Source organism: Triplophysa rosa, linkage group LG4 (genome assembly GCF_024868665.1).
Source record: "Triplophysa rosa linkage group LG4, Trosa_1v2, whole genome shotgun sequence".
Taxonomy (NCBI): domain Eukaryota; kingdom Metazoa; phylum Chordata; class Actinopteri; order Cypriniformes; family Nemacheilidae; genus Triplophysa; species Triplophysa rosa.
In genome coordinates this window covers 2724645-2744609 of record NC_079893.1, presented here as the reverse complement: position 1 = coordinate 2744609, position 19965 = coordinate 2724645, and the positions used below count along the sequence as shown (strand labels likewise).

The following is a 19965-nucleotide window of genomic DNA, read 5'->3' as shown; positions in this document are numbered from 1 at the left end:
TCTGCCGCAGGTATCTGCTCTTGGGTCACGTGATCAGCTTGACGATGGGTGTGGTCGACTTCTGTGGTGCGCCGATCGATCGACGTATGACATCAAAGTATCGCGAGAGCGATTTTAAAGCACAAATTTAATAACACACACTTTCTGTGTGTGTGTGATAACTACAGATCCTGTCGGACAAATATAAAACACTGTAGTTAATGTGTTGTGGGTGATGTATCTCTAATCACCAGCAGGTGGCGCTAATGGCGTTCACAGTGGCTCCTGAAGGGTCACCTCTGCTGTATAGATCATAAAAGAGAGCTGCTTAACCACATTCCTCACCCCTATCTGCTGCTCATATCCCCGTAGGGCACACAGCACAACTTACATAGAAACCATCAGCCTGTGTGTGTGTGTGTGTGTGTGTGCGTGCGTGCGTGCGTGCGTGCGTGCGTGCGTGTGTGTGTGTGCGTGTGCAGTTTCTGTCTCAAAATGTAAGAGAAGTCATGTTGTGTCTTTTTATGAGGCTTCTTTCAGTGTTCAGACAATAGACAAAGAGCCTTATGACTCTCTCTCTCACACACACAGACGTAAACAGAAAAGGCAAACACAACACACAGACGATTTAAAAAAAGAATCTTTTTAATAAGTTTTAGTGAAATAGTATACAAGATATGAGCCTGCTCAAACTAATATACATATAAAATAACAATAATAAAGCAAAAACTTGAAAAGAAACATGAAAAATGTAATAATATAAATCATTCTGTCAAGTACTGGAATAAAACCATTATTAGTGCAACATCATTTAAAGTTTAAGAAGAGTAAAACAGAAAACACTGGATCTGATCTCCTATAGAACCACAAACAAACAAACACTCTGCTGAACATGTGACGTGTGATGTCATCATCATACAGTGATGTCACCGCTCTGTGTGACTGCTGGTGTCTTTCTTTTTTCCCCCTTGATTCTTGTACACTTCTTTATCGCCACAAATACAATACAACATGTGTTACATCACATTGCCAGAGACAAAGAGAAAAGAAAGAAAACCATCACTTTAAATAAAGTTAAGTGCTTTTAAACTATTACATGTTTTCAGAGCTTTTTTGTTATCCATTTGTTCCAATGTCATGATACATATTTAAAATCATTGATAAAATGTGAAAAGTTTGGTGTACATAAGGCCCACTTCGTTTAATGTACAGTATATGATATTTACCTAATACAATAAATAACTGTATAAAGTATTGTTCTTTATTTAGTAAATTATCATTTTCAAAATGCTGGTGTCTTTCTGATGATCTGTCCTGCATTCACAGCGATGTAATCACCTCCACTGTTTTACACTTTATTTAGTGTATTCAAAAATACTGTAGTGTATTAACACTGACACTGCGTCTATGAAATGTTGTGTGTGTGTGTGTGTGTGTGCACATGTATTACTGATGAAAATATAATGTGCAGTAACATTAAAACTATACACAAAAGTCTGAGAAATACCACACAATACACAAAGACAGATCAGGAGTGTGTGTACATGCCAAATATTCAGCTACAATAGCATTTAACTTCTTTTCTCTTTTTGAAAGCGCCGTCTCTCTCTCTCTCTCTCTCTCTCTCTCTCTCAGAAGCTAGTTTGTTACATCATGTCGTGTTTTTCTGCATGTGGGGATCTCTCGGCCCCTGAAGAACTTCAATCTACCCTGCAGAATAATTAAGAGGGGGAAATGGTCAAAGACACACACACACGCACACTCACACACATTTGTATGATATATTTTTGGCCAACAGGACAGCCCAGCGGGTGAAGCTGCTGTGCCAAAATATTTCTCCTGTTATCTCTTAATGTGTGAGAATAAAATAAAGATTCCTCTAGAGAATACAGGAAGTATATTCTAAATGAATACATTTGGTTTGAGACTTAAAGAAGTGTCAATACGTTTAGAAGAGTGTTATGCAGAATTGTAAATAAATGGAGAATATCACGTAATTGTCACAGAATTCTTCTGTGTATAATGGACTCATGTCTACAATGAAATGATAGAAATGTAAAAGAGTGTTGCTTTTACTGTATATCCGTAAAGTCATAAATTCAGCTTTCTTGAAACACAAAGAACACAAAAACATTTCTGTTACGAGACTCAATCCTGTATGTTCTCTGTTATATTTGTGTTCTCAGTAATGAATGAAGAGAGAGTTCATACTGATATTCTCACTCAGATAAACGACTCGTATGAAATATATTAGATGCAGTTAAAACATTTTCATATAACAACCCCACAGTCGCTGTTTAGTCCCATCGTGGGTGTGAAACGACGGGGTGGAACCCCACACAGGGGCTCGTAATGCTTTAGTGTTTCCACAGTTTTGTGAGAGATTCTGGTGCTCCGCAGTGCTGAGAGAGGGCGAGCGTGGCAAAAGCGTGGTAAACTCTCAGATCATCACACTATAAGTGTGTCTCGGCTCAGAAGCGTGCTCTGTGTAAAGACAGAAGAGTTCAGATGAGTCCATAGATCCGAGCTGGTTTAGTCTAGATTAGTCTGGAGCAGCGGTGAGAGAAGCACAAACAGACGGCAGGTTTTGTAAGTGATTATTGTGTCATTATTATAAGATTATGAGCAGACTTGTGTAAAACCCCATAATATCCCGAACAATATCAAGCATTCTTCAAACTGCACTCAATAAGATTTCCTTCATTTTAAACATTTGTTTACCTTCAGTTTCTCTCACAGCGAGTCACAAGAGAAAGTAAATGATGTCTTAATTTAAACAAAAGTTAAACTCAGTTCAACACTTTCTTACGGGATCTAAGTGTAATGGTCTTGAGCCTGATCCAATAATGTCACATTTGTCCTGATGCTTGATCTTTACACGTACTGCTGGACATTTCTGCGATAACACACTGACATTAGTTGTGTTAGAGTTTAATCCTGGTGACTCGAACACATTTTTGAGGGGAAGGAATTAAAGGGATAACTCGCTTTAGAACGTGAATTCTGTCATTAATTACTCGCCCTCAAGACCTCAAGCTTTCCGACTGCCCCATACACAGCAACATAACATTTAAGCACAGAAAGTAAGTTAAGACTTTATTAAAATAGTCCAAATAGTGTGACTCCAAGCAATGGGAATACTTTATGTATTCGATACAACAAAAATAACGACTTTAATCAACAATTTCCTCTTCAGCATCATTCTCCAACGCACATCCATAAGAGCACGCATGCATGTGGAGCAGACACAGGAGCTGGTTTTTGTTTGTTTTGTTTTGCACAAACTGTATTCTCGTCGCTTCATAAAAATAAGGCTGAACCACTGTAGGCACATGGACTATTTGAATAATGTCTTTATTAAAGAGTAACTATTACAACGTCCTTAAAATTACATTTCATGTTGCTGTGTGTGAATGTAAGCAGTCTGCAAAGTTGTAACGCCGAAAGTGAACGAATAACAAAGTTCTTGGCTTGGGAAAAAAGGAGTCGAATCTGAATCACGCGAACGAGTCGTCTGTCGTTCGAATTTCAGTTCCGGGTCAGATTTGCGTCACTGCGTGTAATGCCCGCCTACGTTCCATTTGCGACACTGCACGCGGTAGACCAATCACAGCAGACTAGACCATCTGGCCAATCAGATCAGAGTAGGCTGACAGAAAGGAGGGGATTAGACGAACGAATCATCTGAGAGTCAGTCAAGAAGTAAGGTAATAATAACTGCCTATTATTAGAAAATGAAAGTGTTTTTACACCGTGTATGTACGTGAACTTGTTGTCGGACACTCCATAAACCAAAGTAGGACCTTAAAAATCACAAAATATTTACTCTAACTTTCTGTGCTCAAATGTTACGTTGCTGTCTATGAGGTGTCAGAAAGCTGTCAGACCGAGGGTGAGTAATTCATGACAAAATTTTCCCTCTAAAGTGAACTATACCTTCAAGCAAGCAGATTAAATTTTGCTTTCCTAACGTTACCTGTGAACAGGTTATTTTCTGTTGTCAAATCGAGGTGCGAATCGAAGCGTGATTGAAAGACCTAGATCAGAATCAAACTGTGCAGTTTGTTCATCAAGAAAGGTCTATAAGAGATAAATATAAGGAATGATAAGCAGGCGATCTTATAGAGTGCATGATAGAGTCTAATGTTTCACTTTCATGACACACGAGGTCTCCAAACATCACACCGGGCATCAGCATTTCATCCATGGAGAGTTAAAAGCCTTCAAAGACAAAAATCTCACTGCTTTTCTTTCACGGCACTTGTCAGCTTTACAGATAACTCACCACTTTACGAGGTCGGTTGTGTTCCTCCTGTCGGCCGTGACCGGAGCGCGCGTGGTTGAGCGGTTGTTGTGTGGACTCTGCTTCGCGGGAATGTTCTTTCCCTTTCTCCGTGTAGGGGGGTAAGGATTCTGTGTCCTCTGCCGTCTTGTGGCGAGGTGACCGGTTGCTTGGTGACCTGCCATTCAGACGCTCATGACTCTTTTTGGAGCTGTTTTTAGAAGGCGAGTCTGAACCCTCCTCAGTCCTTCTCGCTTTAAAAGAACCTTTCTCTCCTGCTTTAGCTTTACACTCCATGAAACTGTTGAGAAGAGCATCGTCGTAGTCTCGTGGATCCCGCTCTGGTTGGTTGTTTTCCCAAGGGCCAGGCCTTTGCCCAGGTAAGGGTGGGGGGCTGGGTGGGCGGTCCTTTGAAGAGTGACGTTTGGAACAATAAATCGGATAACCGTCGAGTTCCAGTTCTCGTTCTCGGTCCCGTGCTCTGTAGTCATCCTTCCTGAATCCTGAGTCGCCGTGACGACGCCCTCGCTGCATATACGTCATAGCTAACTCCTCCAGCTCATCCAGCGATCCTGTGCGTCCACGTTCCAGGAATGGTTTCCTCTTCAAGTGTTCTGAGCGTGGCTTCCACCTGCAAAGCAAATCGAAAACCTGAAACCGCATCTGCGTGATGATGATAAACCTGATATATTACAGTTGATAGATCGTAGGATTTGAATTTGTTAAGAGCAACCTGTGTGTGTGTTTTCTGAGTACAGACACTTCTGTTACCTGGGGTTGTCGTCCGTCTCACGGAGTCTGCGCTGCGGCTGGCGTGTGTATCGTTCCTCATGAGAAGCTGATAAATCTGAGGTCAGGAGGTCCGGCACGTCATCGAGGTCGGGGATGGCCGGTAGAGCTTTTTTTTGCACTTGTCTGTAGGTTTGACGGAAGTCTGTTTCTACATCGTGTAATGAACTCAGTTCAGACAGACCGCACGCTGCAAACAGACACACAGGGACAACGTGAAAAACGGCAGTGACTGACCGCATCACATGTGAAGAGAGGAAGGGTCAGTGTGGAAAATAAACACGACGAACAGACAGCAGAGGGAAATGTGAGGGAGACGTCTGAGGTCTGGATCTTACTGTCTCTGCTGCTGCTGCTGCTGAGCGTCTGTGACGGGTTGAATTCAGCAAGCTGCTTTTCCACATACTGCAACACCTTCAGAGAGTTCTGATCTGATGCGGGCTGCAGATGAAAACCACTGCACGCTACAGGAAACGCATCACATCTGAATATTGACGTGATTAAAATCACTTCACATATAAAGACATGTAAATGAGAGAAAGTGCTGCTCTGTGACAGATGAAACTCACCTGTCGTGCCGTTACTCTCCACTGAGCTCAGGTGAGGATCCATCAGGGAGGGGGGTGCGATAGGCATCATGGTTGGCATCCCAGGTATGTAGTATGTAGGGTACATGGCCACAGGCGTCGGTGGTGTCGTCTTGATCCCTTTTCCTGCTTCGTACACTGTTTTTTTTTAAAAAGCTATAAATGTTTAGACAAACTCTGAACATGTGTAACCCTGACCAATAAGATTATCTAAAAGATCCAGTAACCGGCTGACCCTGAAGATGCAAACAGAATCATTTCTTTAAGAGTATTGTGTGTGTGTTATACTCACAGTGTCGAGGGCAGCAGCAGCTATCCGGACAACAGCAACATCTCACGTAACAGCAACAGGAATGAGGACAACACTGACACCAACACAACCCCACCAACAGAATGACCACAATACTGCCTATGACAACAACACACACAAACACCCACTCTACACACAACACAACACAAATCATTACTAAAGTACACACACACACAGACCAGCAGAATGACCACAATACTGCCTACGACAACAACACACGCAAACACCCACTCTACACACAACACAACACAACACAAATCATTATTACAGGACACACACACACACACACAGACCAGCAGTATGTCCTGGTAAGCCGAATGTCATTAATGTACAAAGATAGTAAAACCAGTCATTTTATTGATCTTGTGGAGGTTTTTATTTGGTCCCTATGAGTAAAACAGCTGATGTTCCTAGCGCATCACGTGAAGAGCTCAACAAACTCCAGAGATCAGAGCAGAACACACATACGATACACACAAGAGTGAGGGTGCGGTACTCGGGAAGTAGATTTCATCTCACAAACACATTCACAGGAAAAACATGGTATACGTTTTTTTTAACCATTTTGTTTCAAAAGGTTATTGTATTGAGACACACACACACTTATCAAACTAGTAAGGTGTTTAGAATGCAAAACGGCAGCATGTAGAAATGTGTGACAGTATAAAGATAGCGGAACTGAATCACTCCTGTGCTACTTCACGTGTTATCATTAGTGATCTCTCTCTCCCTCTCTCTCTTTGATGATGGACTTCCTCTGGACGAGTCAAACTCACAACACAAACATCTCACCGCACATCAAACCAACAACGTGACAAACACCACCAGACCAGATCTACTGTACGCTACGAGTGCACATTTAACACCCTAATAATGATCGACTTCTGAGCTTAAAAATGCACAACATAAATCATCAAATAAAATCTAAAAAATAACTCACAGGTTACAAAACATTTATTAGTGAACATTGAATACACACGAGAAATGAGAATGAAAGACGAAAGCATTAGACACGGGAAGTGATGCGGATGAAACAGGAAGCTCATACCTGGAATAATCTCCACATTAATGCCAGGTAGAAGATCATCGGTCATACGTGTCTGACCTGGAGACACAGACAGAAGTAAAGCAAAGAGCAAGAGAGAGCTGGTGATGCAGAAGAAAGTTCTGGAAGATTTCAGCTGAGAAGACTGTGTGTGTGTGTGTGTTTCATGCAGATAACAAACAGAAGGTTTGTGAGAGAAAACACTGTGATGGTATATTTATTATATAATGTGACTGTGCTATTATAGAAACTGGATTATGAAGAAAATGAAAATGATACAACATCACCATGATCTGCTGAGATCTGTCTACACTACTGATTCGATTATAAAGTGTATTTCTCTGCACAATGACAGAGAAAGGTTAGGGTTAGAATTGTGAATGGATAATAAAGTAAGGTGTAGATGAAACTGGAATTTAAAAATTAAAAACTAAAAAATTATATGGCCCTAATTTATCCATTTGTATAACGTTAATGTCCTTTTTCAGTTACCTGTCTATTTATGTGATGACTAACAGTGGGTTTTTTTAAAAAGATGATAACAGACGTATACTTGTGCCATTCTCTGCAGCGTCGTTTACTAAAAACACAATATATTGAGCCGTTTCCTGTCATGCGCCGTGCATGTTTTTGATGATGTAAGATGACGAAAACGCACGAAGATTCGATAGAATCAAGTTGAGTGTGAAACCAAACCAATGCTGAGGGGGACGCAGGAAACAATCGCACACGGGTTCGGACTGCAGCAAACATATGACAATGATATAAGCCGATCGGCCTGTGCAGCGCGCGCATGAAGTTAAACACACCTAATAAACCACAAACTGAACATTACGATGGATTCCGTTGTGCTGAGAGATCGCTTTGTTTATGTTTACCTCAAAGCAGTTGCATCTTATTGATGAAGTTATGCTGGATTAACGAGGTACTTAGAAATGTACAGAGGTTTTTCTGTCATATCACTGATATATCAGTTTCTTCTTTTTATCTATAAAACGTTCATATTTGCCGGCCAAAAATCCTTATTTTCACATACAGTGTTATACGACCGGAAATAATTCTGCCCACACTCGCTGATCGAAAATCTAATATGGGGCTTCGTGCAACTAGTCCATTGTGTCAATCTAAATCGACACAAAATGTGAAATTTCTGTACATTTGGACATAAGTCATGTTGGATAAAGTCACCATGAAACAGAAGTTGCGATTGACTTCTTTTCCGTATCGTGACCTATATCCGAGTGAAACGGCTTCTGAAATTAGAAAAAAATGTAGGGCGGGGCTTTACTTTGCCTTTCCCTTCTTGATTGGTTTGTTGTAAGTTGGGACTGGAGGGGAGGGCTAAAAATAAAAAATTGGACAGTCAGTACAGTCCTACCTCTTCTCTGTTGCTGACGTCTGGTGGTGAAGAATTGGTGTTGAGATTTGGATAGGAGCTTTTTTATTAAAGATTACAAGTGTAAATGATTTTTTTTTTTTTTAAATGGTGTGCACGGAAAAATCCTTTATAATAATCACTGCAACACTGTGTAAAACACTTCGAATTTTCCTGCTTGATTTCATGGTGACTTTAAGGATGCTCTTCACATTTACATTTAGCAGACGCTTTTATTCAAAGCGACTTACAGAGTTCAGGGAGCATTAAGCGATATGTCATACAGGAGCAATAATACAATAGGTGCTAATACAAAGTTACTAGTTTCAACAAAAGCCAGACCACTACCTGTTGAGAGAAAGAGAGGGGTAGTGTTTTTTTTTCTCTCTTCAGTTAAGAGATGATATCTACATCTTTTATTTTAGAATGTCAGAAAGGTTGTTATGTTGTTCTTGCTATAGACAAATGAGTGGATGAAGCTGAATGCTAAATGACTCAAGTGTGCTGTCCTCAGTGTCATTCAGATCTTTACGTCATGTTCACTGCTAGACATTTAAAGCTTTACTGTTGTCATGGAAACATGTATAGAGGTGAATGATGCTCTTTGTGTGGTGAGTTTGCATTGAACATGCGTCTTCTCTTCTGTTGTGTACATTATATCTCTCTGTGACAGTCAATGACGTTTTTTAAATGTTTTGATCAGAAGGAACATTCGGTAACACTTTACAATAAATTCGTTAACAGTGGTTAATGCTTTAGCTAACATTAGCTAACAATGAACAATTGAGTTTTTAAGCATTTATTAACACTTGTTAATGTTAGTCAATGTCAATACAGTTATTCGTGTTAGTTCATGGTGCATAAGATAATGTTAACAGACACAACGTTTGGTTTTATAAATGTATTAGTAAATGCTGAACTAAGATTAATAAATGAGGTAGAAGTATTGTCAATTATTAGTTCATGTTAGCTAATGCATTAACCAATTGTTAACAAATAAAACTTTATTGCAAGTAAGTGTGTAAGTGCTACCGAACATTCTGCAGAACACAGGAAACAATCGTGACTTTTACTGATTAAGAACAATAATCCTTCTCCATGGGTTTTCTCAAATAGGTTTTTGTGAGTTTCAATGTAAGTGTAACAGCTTGCAAACATCTTTATCAGAGTGTATATGACAGAACATTAAATGCTCGCACAGACACCAGTCACAATTACACTGAGCTCTCTCACACAGAGAAGAGTGCAGATGCTTTATAAATGACGACACTTTGACAACATCATGTTCTGTGTGTGGAGTCTCTCATTTCATCTCAATCAGTGAAGATTGTGAACTCACCCAACACAAGCAGCTCCACGTGAGCTTCATTCTGACCCTCCAGATCGTCTGAGATGATCACCTTACAGTAATACAGACCACTGTCACCCCACTGCAGCTCGCCAATGCGCAGGTCAGCCTCTGACACGCACACACAGAGAGAGAGAGAGAGAGAGAGAGAAATTATTAAGTGTAGAGATGTCACTTCTGACAGAGAAACACTTCAGTAATGCACAGAGCTGCAGATTCTCCTCTCATTCATGTGTACTTTCAATTTCGGAATAAAGTGAATGATTTTCAGGACACACACGAATGAGTTGTAACACAAATGTTGCAAGTTTAGCTCAATCAACAGCTACGTCATGGGTGGGGGCAATATCATTCTTGTTGCTGCTGAAGTGAGTAAACAAAATCATTATAGGAACAGGAAACCGTCTGAACAATGAGTAGCCCTTCCTGTGGCACACACACACACAAGCACATAAACAATCCCTATGTCACAATTCGCATATCCATCATCCTAAATAGCATTCAAAATTATTAGTAGATTTTAGTAAGTAGATGTAGAATTGAAAGTTTAGATCAATGGACACTCAAACGGCTGATATTACCCACAACCCACTGCGAGAGAGCTGAGTTTAGTAATGCTACACTGCATTAATAAAATTAAATTAGAGAAGCTTCAATTAATTAATAAATGTAACTATACAGTACACATGACATTAGAAACAAGTAAAAAAAATCTTAAATGCAAAGAAAAGCTGTACTTTGACGTTCATTACTGTTAATGATCACACATCGTCTAGGCAACAGCGGCAACTTCCGTTTCACGTTCGTATGATAGTACTTTTACTGCATAGTATGAGTAGGTGAATTGGGACGCAGCAAATGAGAATTCAGTCATCATTTATTCACCCTGATGTCAAACCTGTATACGTTTCTTTCTTCTTCAGAACACAAAAGAAGATATTTTGAAGAATGTTGATAATCAAACAACACTAAACCTCATTGACTTCCATTGTATGAACACAAAATCACTGAGACATTTCTCAAAATATCTTCTTTTGTTTTCCACTGAAGAAAGACTCACATAAAGATTTACAAAAAAACAAACAAAAAATCAAATCAAATGATGACAGATGATTTTTATTTTTGGTTGAACTATCCTCCCATAACCCTCTTCACTAAACACCATTCTAAAGAAAAACGAGTGTGTGCCCTCGTATCCCAGAGACACAACACAATGTTCCCATGATGCCTCAGGACCTGAACTCTACATCACCAGAGACTTTAAGACATTAACAGCCCTGAGAGAAAGTGTGTGTGTGTGTGTGTGTGTGTGGTGGATCTCTTTTGTTTTAGTGTGTAAAGTTAAGCCCTTGTGTGCTGTCGTGTTATTAATCGTCTCTCGCCTCTATTCAAACTCTACACTGTAAATCACTGTAAGCTTAACTGTGTTTCACTGTGTTTGTGTGTGTTTTAGTGTGTGTGTGTGTGTTGAAAAAGGGGGTTGCTCTCAGCAGGATTACACATTTTTCTTTCTCCCTACTAAACTTTCTGCTCTCATGATAAATCATGCAGCTGTTTTAATATCAATCTCAAGAAAGAAAAAGATGTAAGAATCCTTCAAGGATAAAAATAAAAACAGTGTCATCATTCACCCTCTTGTCATTCAGAACCTGTATGTGACTCTTTCTTCAGCGGAACAGAAAAGAAGATGTTTCGAGAAATGTCTCAGTGGTTTTGTGTTCATACAATGGAAGTCAATGGAGTTCAGTGTTGTTTGAATATCAACATTCTTCAAAATATCTTGTTTTGTGTTCTGAATAAGAAAAGATACTTTGAAATGACATGAGTAAATGATGACAGAAAGGAGGGGATTAGACAGATGAATCGCCGAACGAATCTTTTGAGAGTCAGTCAAGAAGTAAGGTAATAATAACTGCCTATTATTCGAAAATTAAAGTGTTTTTACACCGTGTATGTACGTAAACTTGTTGTTGGACACTCCATAAACCAAAGTAGGACCTTAAAAATCACAAATTATTTACTCTTTAACAAAACCCATAGTGACAATCTTGTCACAATGTTAATGGTTTTAGGGGCTTTCTTGCAACTGGACTCGGAGCTGTAAATATCCTCCATTTCAGTGCTTATCTTCAAAAGAAAATGTGAGGACAGAAAGAGTCAGTACAGAAAAATTACTGTTAATGATGGAGATGTCTCGGCCCTTGTAGTACTCAGAGAGGGTGATGGACGACCCCTGTCCAGACGCTACGATGCGGACCGTTCGCTCGCTGTCCCCACAGTCGAGGTGAACTGAAGAGCCCGACTCAGAGCTCTGGACCGCCGGCGTGTCAGGGAAGCGGAAGATGTCGCGCGTGCGATCGCGGCAGTACGACTTGTACCACCACTGGACCACCGGCGTCTGCGTGGAGACGCTGGTGTAATGACAAGGCAAAACCACAGACTGAAACAGCATCGCAAAGCGCCGCTCGTCACGCACTGACACCTGCACAGCATCACACCTCGACACCTCTGAGACCACATGAGAGACAGAAAGAGAAAACAGCAGAAAATTATGAACACAACAAGAGATTTAAGGCATGTGATATGACATCTTAAACACATGAGAGCTACAGATTCAGCACAGCTCAGTGTGTTAGCTATTAGATTTAAAGTTAAAAAAAAGTCTAATGGATATGTGCCAATATGGATGTGACAGTTCTGAAAGCACCACTTAACTGATTATGAAAAATCATATACAGGTGCTGGTCATATAATTAGAATATCATCAAAAAGTTGATTTATTTCACTAATTCCATTTAAAAAGTGAAACTTATATATTATATTCATTCATTACACACAGACTGATATATTTCAAATGTTTATTTCTTTTAATTTGATGATTATAACTGATTATAACCAGGTACTGGTAGCTTTGGCACTGTGTGCAGGTGCCAAGTCCTGTTGGAAAATGAAATCTGCATCTCTATAAAGTTGGTCAGCAGCAGGGAGCATCAGAAGCGTCTCGCCTGGGCTAAAGACAAAAAGGACTGGACTGCTGCTGAGTGGTCCAAAGTTATGTTCTCTGATGAAAGTAAATGTTGCATTTCCTTTGGAAATCAGGGTCCCAGAGTCTGGAGGAAGAGAGGAGAGGCGCAGAATCCACGTTGCTTGAGGTCCAGTGTAAAGTTTCCACAGTCAGTGATGGTTTGGGGTGCCATGTCATCTGCTGGTGTTGGTCCACTGTGTTTTCTGAGGTCCAAGGTCAACGCAGCCGTATACCAGGAAGTTTTAGAGCACTTCATGCTTCCTGCTGCTGACCAACTTTATGGAGATGCAGATTTCATTTTCCAACAGGACTTGGCACCTGCACACAGTGCCAAAGCTACCAGTACCTGGTTTAAGGACCATGGTATCCCTGTTCTTAATTGGCCAGCAAACTCGCCTGACCTTAACCCCATAGAAAATCTATGGGGTATTGTGAAGAGGAAGATGCGATATGCCAGACCCAACAATGCAGAAGAGCTGAAGGCCACTATCAGAGCAACCTGGGCTCTCATAACACCTGAGCAGTGCCACAGACTGATCCACTCCATGCCACGCCGCATTGCTGCAGTAATTCAGGCAAAAGGAGCCCCAACTAAGTATTGAGTGCTGTACATGCTCATACTTTTCATGTTCATACTTTTCAGTTGGCCAAGATTTCTAAAAATCCTTTCTTTGTATTGGTCTTAAGTAATATTCTAATTTTCTGAGATACTGAATTTGGGATTTTCATTAGTTGTCAGTTATAATCATCAAATTAAAAGAAATAAACATTTGAAATATATCAGTCTGTGTGTAATGAATGAATATAATATACAAGTTTCACTTTTTGAATGGAATTAGTGAAATAAATCAACTTTTTGATGATATTCTAATTATATGACCAGCACCTGTATATAGTACTAATAATATACTATCATAATAATATAATAATAATATAATTTCTTTGAGATCCACTAATGCGGATTTTTTTACATCACGACATATTCTGACCTATCAGTATGTTAAAACAAGCACCCACGCATACAAGCACGTTGCGCGCCGGCGCACACACACATTTGGGCGTCTGTGCTACTGGAATGTTGTTATCAATCAGTGAGTCAACAGAAGGAAGCTTTTCACATAACAACATAGACAATCAAAATCATGAAAGAGAAGAGAGAAGGACAAGAGAGAGAGAAGACAGCAGAAGAGAGAGAGAGAGAAGAGAGAGAACGAGAATTAGACGAGAGAGAGAGAGAGAGAGAGAGAGAGAGAGAGAGAGAGAGAGAGAGAGAGAATGTAGAAGGCTGCTGTCTGTCTGTGGTATGTTACATTGCTATTGTCACAGACAAGAGTGTGAAGTGACTAACAGTGATGTGACAGTACATCACCTTTGCTGTGGTTGCCATGGTAACAACTGAGGTGACTACACTGCCCTTGCTGACCCCTCTGATCAACATTATTTGATGTTAATAAATCATGAAAGTCACTCACTGGCCGACAGAAAACAAACAAACATTACAGTAAACGTAAATAAACAACTCATCGAGATCAAATCTACCAACACGCAATCTTTACACGGTTACTGTCTTCCGATATTTGAATCGATTATTGAGGTAAAAACAGACGAAAATAACCTCATAACAATAAAAACAATCTCAAAACAGCGACGGCACAACAACCTGCTGTTTAGTTTAAAGTGAACACTCCCGCAAACAGTTACGTTACATGAAGGAAAAGTTACTGAGGTAAAAATATACACAACCAACCGCACAACACTAAAAAGTCTCTCAAACGGACACACCTGTAAAAACCACGATTGAAATGCAGCATTTGAAGAATGACACGACTCGAAATACTCCACTTTTGTCGTGGTTTTCTCTTGTTTTTCGCGTCATGTTCAGTCGGTCGGTGCGCTGTTGTGTGCGTGTGCGCGCGTGCGTGCGTGTAACGGGACTGAAGTAAGTACCGCCTTCAGCAGCTCGAGCACCGAAACAAGCAGCATCTGTGTGTGTGAGGTATGAAGAGGTTGTTTTATTTATTGTCCCGACGAATGAAGGCATTATTGAGAAATCTGTATAAAAAACAATAAACCGATACATTATTTTTACAAATAAACACAAAACCTATAAGTCTCAACCGTTTAATGTTGCCTATCATGGGGAGTGCTCACAAATACACTCTAAACGGGTTTTACATTATAAAATTTTATAATAAACTTACATTAAAAGTCTTTTCGCCCTCTAGTGTTTTTATGAGTGTAGTCAGCTACATAAGCAGAAGAGACCGGGGCTAGTTAACGTTACTCTTGTGATGGTACGTTTCAAACAACTGTGTTGTTCTTAAATTATTGTCGAGGATCCCGTTGTGACAACATGCCCCGCTAAAGGAGTTCAGCGCGTGAAATGAACGGTATCTTTCAATAACATTCTGCAACATCCATTTATTGGCAGTTGTATAATGTTTAAAAAAAAACACAAAATTACAAACAATAGCAAAATAAAATGCATACATCAATCAATTGAAAAAACATGAAACATAAAAACAAAAAGATCAGTACAGTTACTGTATGTTCACATGCACAGAGCAATACAGTCACTTTCACATAGCCTACACGGATAAAAGAGCATTAAGAACCGCACACTGTACTCCAATTAAAAATAAAACCTTTCATTGATTTCATTCAGTCATTATGATAAATTACAGAGAAAAGCTTGCAGTAAATTTGATATGATGCTTGATTACTTTTAACCCAAAATAGAGGTTTAAAGTAAGACTGAAGAAATCAACTCAAATCTTGTACCTATACGTATATGGCACTGTGCTCTACATATTCATACAAACAAATATTAAAATGATAGAAGAAATAAGCTCAAGACAAATCAAATCCACTAGACCTAAATGAAAGATGCAACACAGAATCTGTCAATTAAAACTGTAAATAAGCAATACGACCGGAGATAATTGTTTGCAACACACACATCATTGCTTCAGTACAAGAATGTTAGTACACAGAGGCTTGCTTTTGCGTGTGTGTCATGTGGTTTGTTATTTGGTAGATTTTTAATATCCAAAATGTTATATTTAAGCAAAAATACAAGTTCTTTGTCCATTTTTCACAAGAGCTGAATGTGTTTTTTGGCAATGATTCGGTGAGGTTCCAGCTAAACTCAATTCCTTTGGTCTCTGGGTTTGTTTGGTGGGACGCTTGGAGGTCTATCGCGACTGTCGTATCGATCGGAATAGCGATCACTATCGTATTGATCCCGACGATCGTCGCGGCGGTCATGCCGATCATCGTAGCGATCTCGCCGGTCGTCATTGCGATCGCTTCGATCTTCATAACGATCTCGACGATCATCGTAACGATCATCGTAACGGTCATCTCTTTCGTACCTCTCCCGGCGGTCACTGTCGTCATCTCGTCTGTCGGAGTACTGATCTCTCCTGTCATCGTAATCGCTACGGCGATCGTTGCTCCTCTCGCTGCGGTTGTCTTGTGGATCGCGTCTGTCCGCATTTTGAACACGAGGTTCTTCCTCGTACTTGACGTGTTCGGTCGGACTATCTGCTCTAGCTTTAGGATCTCTGTCCGTGTACTCGTCTCCTTCAGGAGTTCTGATAAAGAACGAAAATGTTAACAGAGGTTTACAGTCAGGCACACTCAGAACTTTCCCCCTAACAAATTTGTTTTGGGAACAAATAACTAGCTGGGACGCAGCATGTTAATCCACATACCCCATGGCGTATTCTTCAGGTTTGTTCTTTTTCCGACAGCAGCAGAAAAAGATGATGACTCCCAAGATGATGACGGCAGCAGCAACGGCGCCGAGTATCCCAAACGTGGAGGCCATATTCATGGATGCTGTTAGAGACATGAAGAGGAGAGGGTTTAGTTAACAGTGACGTGTTATAGGTGACAGGAGTGAAATCTCGTGTGTGATTTTTTTACGTTGCATGACGGCCAGGGTGAGGTAACACTTTGCTGATCTGATTTCATTGGTCGACGTGCAGATGTAGAAACCAGACGTGTCTTTAGAAATGTTGTAGAGTGATAAAATCCCGTTCTCTAATGACAGATCAAGATATGCAATGATTGGATTGTCACAGTAAGGAATATCTTTAACGTTCGAACACACAACACAGAACGTACGGTCAGTGGTCTTGGGTGGGTTTGCTCGAGGGAGGTTGTTGACATCATGGCTCTGCCATTTGTAGATGGGTTTGGGCGTGCCCTATTCAGAGAAACACGTGAGATTGATGTTCTGACCGTATTCTGCTACTCCAACAATCTTGCAGATGGGCGTCGATGGAGCCACTGTCACAGAGTTGGGAAAAAACACAATCAGGTTCATTTCAACTGGACATTAATGTCAATTATTTCAATGATGTTTTCCACACACACACACAGACTGAAATGTACAGTAATCTGCAGCGTGTCGCGAGGTTCCAATAACTGGTTTAACATCTTAAAATAACCGGATATAATTGTATAATTCATAAAAGAGAAGCATCTTTACCCAAAACCACAAGATTAGCCGTGTCAGACTGACTGCCGTCCTCATCGCCTACAATCTCGACATTGCACTCGTAAGTCCGCGTGTCGGTGCTGATGACGCCTCGGAGCTGTAGGTTTGCTACTCCTTGTGGGATATCGTGTTGCAGAGTCGCCTTGCCTTTATAATTCTTGGATATGGTTGGTGGTTTTAGATTTGCTGTGTAGAGATATGAGGCGATGGGAATCTGTGAAAGAAGAGAGAAACATGTTGTAGAAGCATTTTGAGTTGTGTAGAACATATTTTTGAGCTTTAGAAGTCAAGCTTTTTGAACTTTCATTTCAGGCCTTTATATAACAACAATGCACTTTTTTGAGAAAGTTGAACTTGTCAGATTTGTTACCTCACGGTCATCCTGCACATCTGGATGTGCCGACCATTTCACAATGAGGGTCACATCGCCCACTTGAGGTGTGAATTTGCAGGGTATGGTTGCGTTATCCCCCTGGGCAACCTTATATACTTTCTGTGGGATGTCTACAGTCATGGCCGAGCTCACATATTCTCCTGTTAAACACACACACGCAAATGTAAATACAAAAGAGTTTGTATGCATTTAACACCGCAGAAAGAACAGAATTTCTCTCTCGTTTATTCAAACATTCTGGCACTTGGAAGGAAAACTGTCTGCAGCTGCTAACAGCCTGAGGCAAGACCAACCTCACGAAGATTTTGGCTGAACCCATTTCAAATATCCCAGACGAAAATGTTATCGCTCAGAGTTTGCTCTTTCGCAGCTCGTGAGGATTATTGGATTTATAGCACTTGACTTCGTCTCAGAAGTCCTCAGGAGGAAAAAGCACGTTTGAGTTGAGTATCGAACTATAACACGATTAAACAGCAGAGTTCACGGAGAATCTGATGAGAAATGCTCAAGTTAACTCATATGAGCACAGTTTGAGAAACCGTAGAGATTTCTGGGTGTTTGTAGCAGGATACGTGATATTGGAGGCGTTTGGGGCGTTGGCCTGCAGGCCGAATCATTCCCGACGCTTCACTCACATCTAAAAAACTTTATAGTCATTTATTCTCATATGATCCAGTTAAGTAATAACGGTCACTTCATTAGAAAGGTTATTGTCTTTTTGCATTATTAATTATTATATTTGACTTTTTATTATCATTTGTTTTAAGCCGGTCAAAACAAATGAAAGTTCACCGTGTGTCTCTCTGTATTTGGTGTTATAATGTAAGAGAGCACCGTTGTGTATCTCAACACATATACAGTCTGAAATCATTCGCTTTAGGTGTGGCTCTGTTCCTCAACAATAAAGAAAACACTCATATATATATATATATATATATATACATATATTTATAGTAAAACTTACCACAGAGAAGCAGCAAACACATCCCAAATATTCCCTTTATAGGCGTCATCCCTCTGATCTGCAGTCAGGATTCAAATGAAAAACATATAAAAGTATCACAGCTCAACTGCAGGTGTGTTTCCTGAAACTCAATGAGAGTCAATGAGAGCAAAGAGGAGATCCACAGCAAAGATCCGCCCATACATCAAGTCTCGTCTTGTCCTCCTGCTCTCTGTTGTCTCACAAGTTCTCCTTTCAAATCATCCCAGAGATCTCATGCGTTTCTCTCGGCTGGTTCTTATTGGTGTTGATTCTGTTTTTTATTTCTCAGTTTCAATCATTGCCGAGTGTTATCTGATTGTAAAAACAGTGCATTTGAGGTTTAGAAGAGAAACACTAAACATGAACTACAAAGGGTGATTTGCATCACAGATCCAGAGAGACAGGTTTGACGAGAACAACATGAGGAGGGAGTGCCATCGCGCGTACGCACGCACACACACACGCACGCACACACACACACACACACACACACACACACACACACACGCGCGCACACACAAACACACTCTACTGCTAAAGTCACCTTTCAGTTTATGAGAACACAGGAAGTGTTTGTATTTGTACGAACCATATTGCTAATCAAATTTGTGTCCTCATAAACCACACACACTCACATACACACACACAGGTTGTAGCTAATTTCAGGTTGTAAACAGATTTGATCCCAGTATAGGTGAAGCTTTGACCTCCCCTCCACACACACAGATCATTTTTGAAGCAACACAAAATGAACAAAAGATCAAATGAAAGGTTAGTGGTTATAGTGAAAATTATTATTCAACCAATGATCATCAAGGTGAGTAATAACACATCTAATCCATCTCAGTGGCGTCCCCTACTGACTAAACTGTGTATTGGAGAATTTACATGACCTTGAACAAGATGTTCAAGTTTTGACCACTACAACCTATACATCTACATTATATAAAGAAGTTACTTAATTTATTTGCATTTATTACACGGCTCTTTGGAATGCTTGATTCTGATTGGCCAGTCACGACATTTACAGGGTAGTTATTCCTAGATAACAAACTCTCAAATATCGTTTGACGGCTTTTTTTTGACAAATTAAATATAAATACATCTTTAAATAACATATATGACATTATATTTACAATTGATTAAACCTAATTGCCTGTTCGTGACTGAACATTGTTTCTTACCTTAAAACCGAAAGTAAACGATCTCATTGAAAGACCACTAAGTCTATTGGACTCACTGTGTCGAACAAAAGGAAAACATATATTCACAGCTAATTGAAAGTAATTGCATAATTGTGAACATCTAATGCACCTGTGTGAAACTCGTTTGCGCAACT

At 40.1% G+C, this 19965-nt stretch overlaps 2 protein-coding genes across 7 annotated transcripts; both read right to left on the bottom strand.

Annotated features, from left to right (window-relative positions):
* Positions 1-441: 441 nt before the first annotated feature.
* On the bottom strand, positions 442-14646 carry LOC130553533 (immunoglobulin-like domain-containing receptor 2). Of its 6 annotated transcripts, none has more exons than XM_057332553.1 (11): positions 14523-14646; positions 11891-12223; positions 9707-9826; positions 6996-7052; positions 5930-6076; positions 5620-5775; positions 5389-5514; positions 5033-5240; positions 4265-4892; positions 3956-4059; positions 442-2463 (listed from the first exon to the last, which is right to left on the bottom strand). In XM_057332553.1, the coding sequence occupies exons 1-10, from the start codon at positions 14614-14616 to the stop codon at positions 3967-3969; spliced, it is 1962 nt and encodes a 653-aa protein (XP_057188536.1). In that variant the 5' UTR covers positions 14617-14646; the 3' UTR covers positions 442-2463; positions 3956-3966. The 6 variants fall into 6 exon arrangements, with proteins under 6 accessions (XP_057188536.1, XP_057188540.1, XP_057188539.1 ...); XM_057332554.1 differs by having other exon boundaries at positions 1664-1689; XM_057332557.1 differs by lacking the exon at positions 6996-7052.
* A 500-nt stretch (positions 14647-15146) lies between these two features.
* gpa33a (glycoprotein A33 (transmembrane), paralog a) lies at positions 15147-18995 on the bottom strand. The gene is given in 7 exon segments (XM_057331732.1): positions 15147-16336; positions 16457-16583; positions 16671-16787; positions 16872-17036; positions 17239-17461; positions 17618-17781; positions 18606-18995. Coding segments are annotated over 7 exon segments (1293 nt in total). The 5' UTR covers positions 18655-18995; the 3' UTR covers positions 15147-15888.
* Positions 18996-19965: the final 970 nt, after the last annotated feature.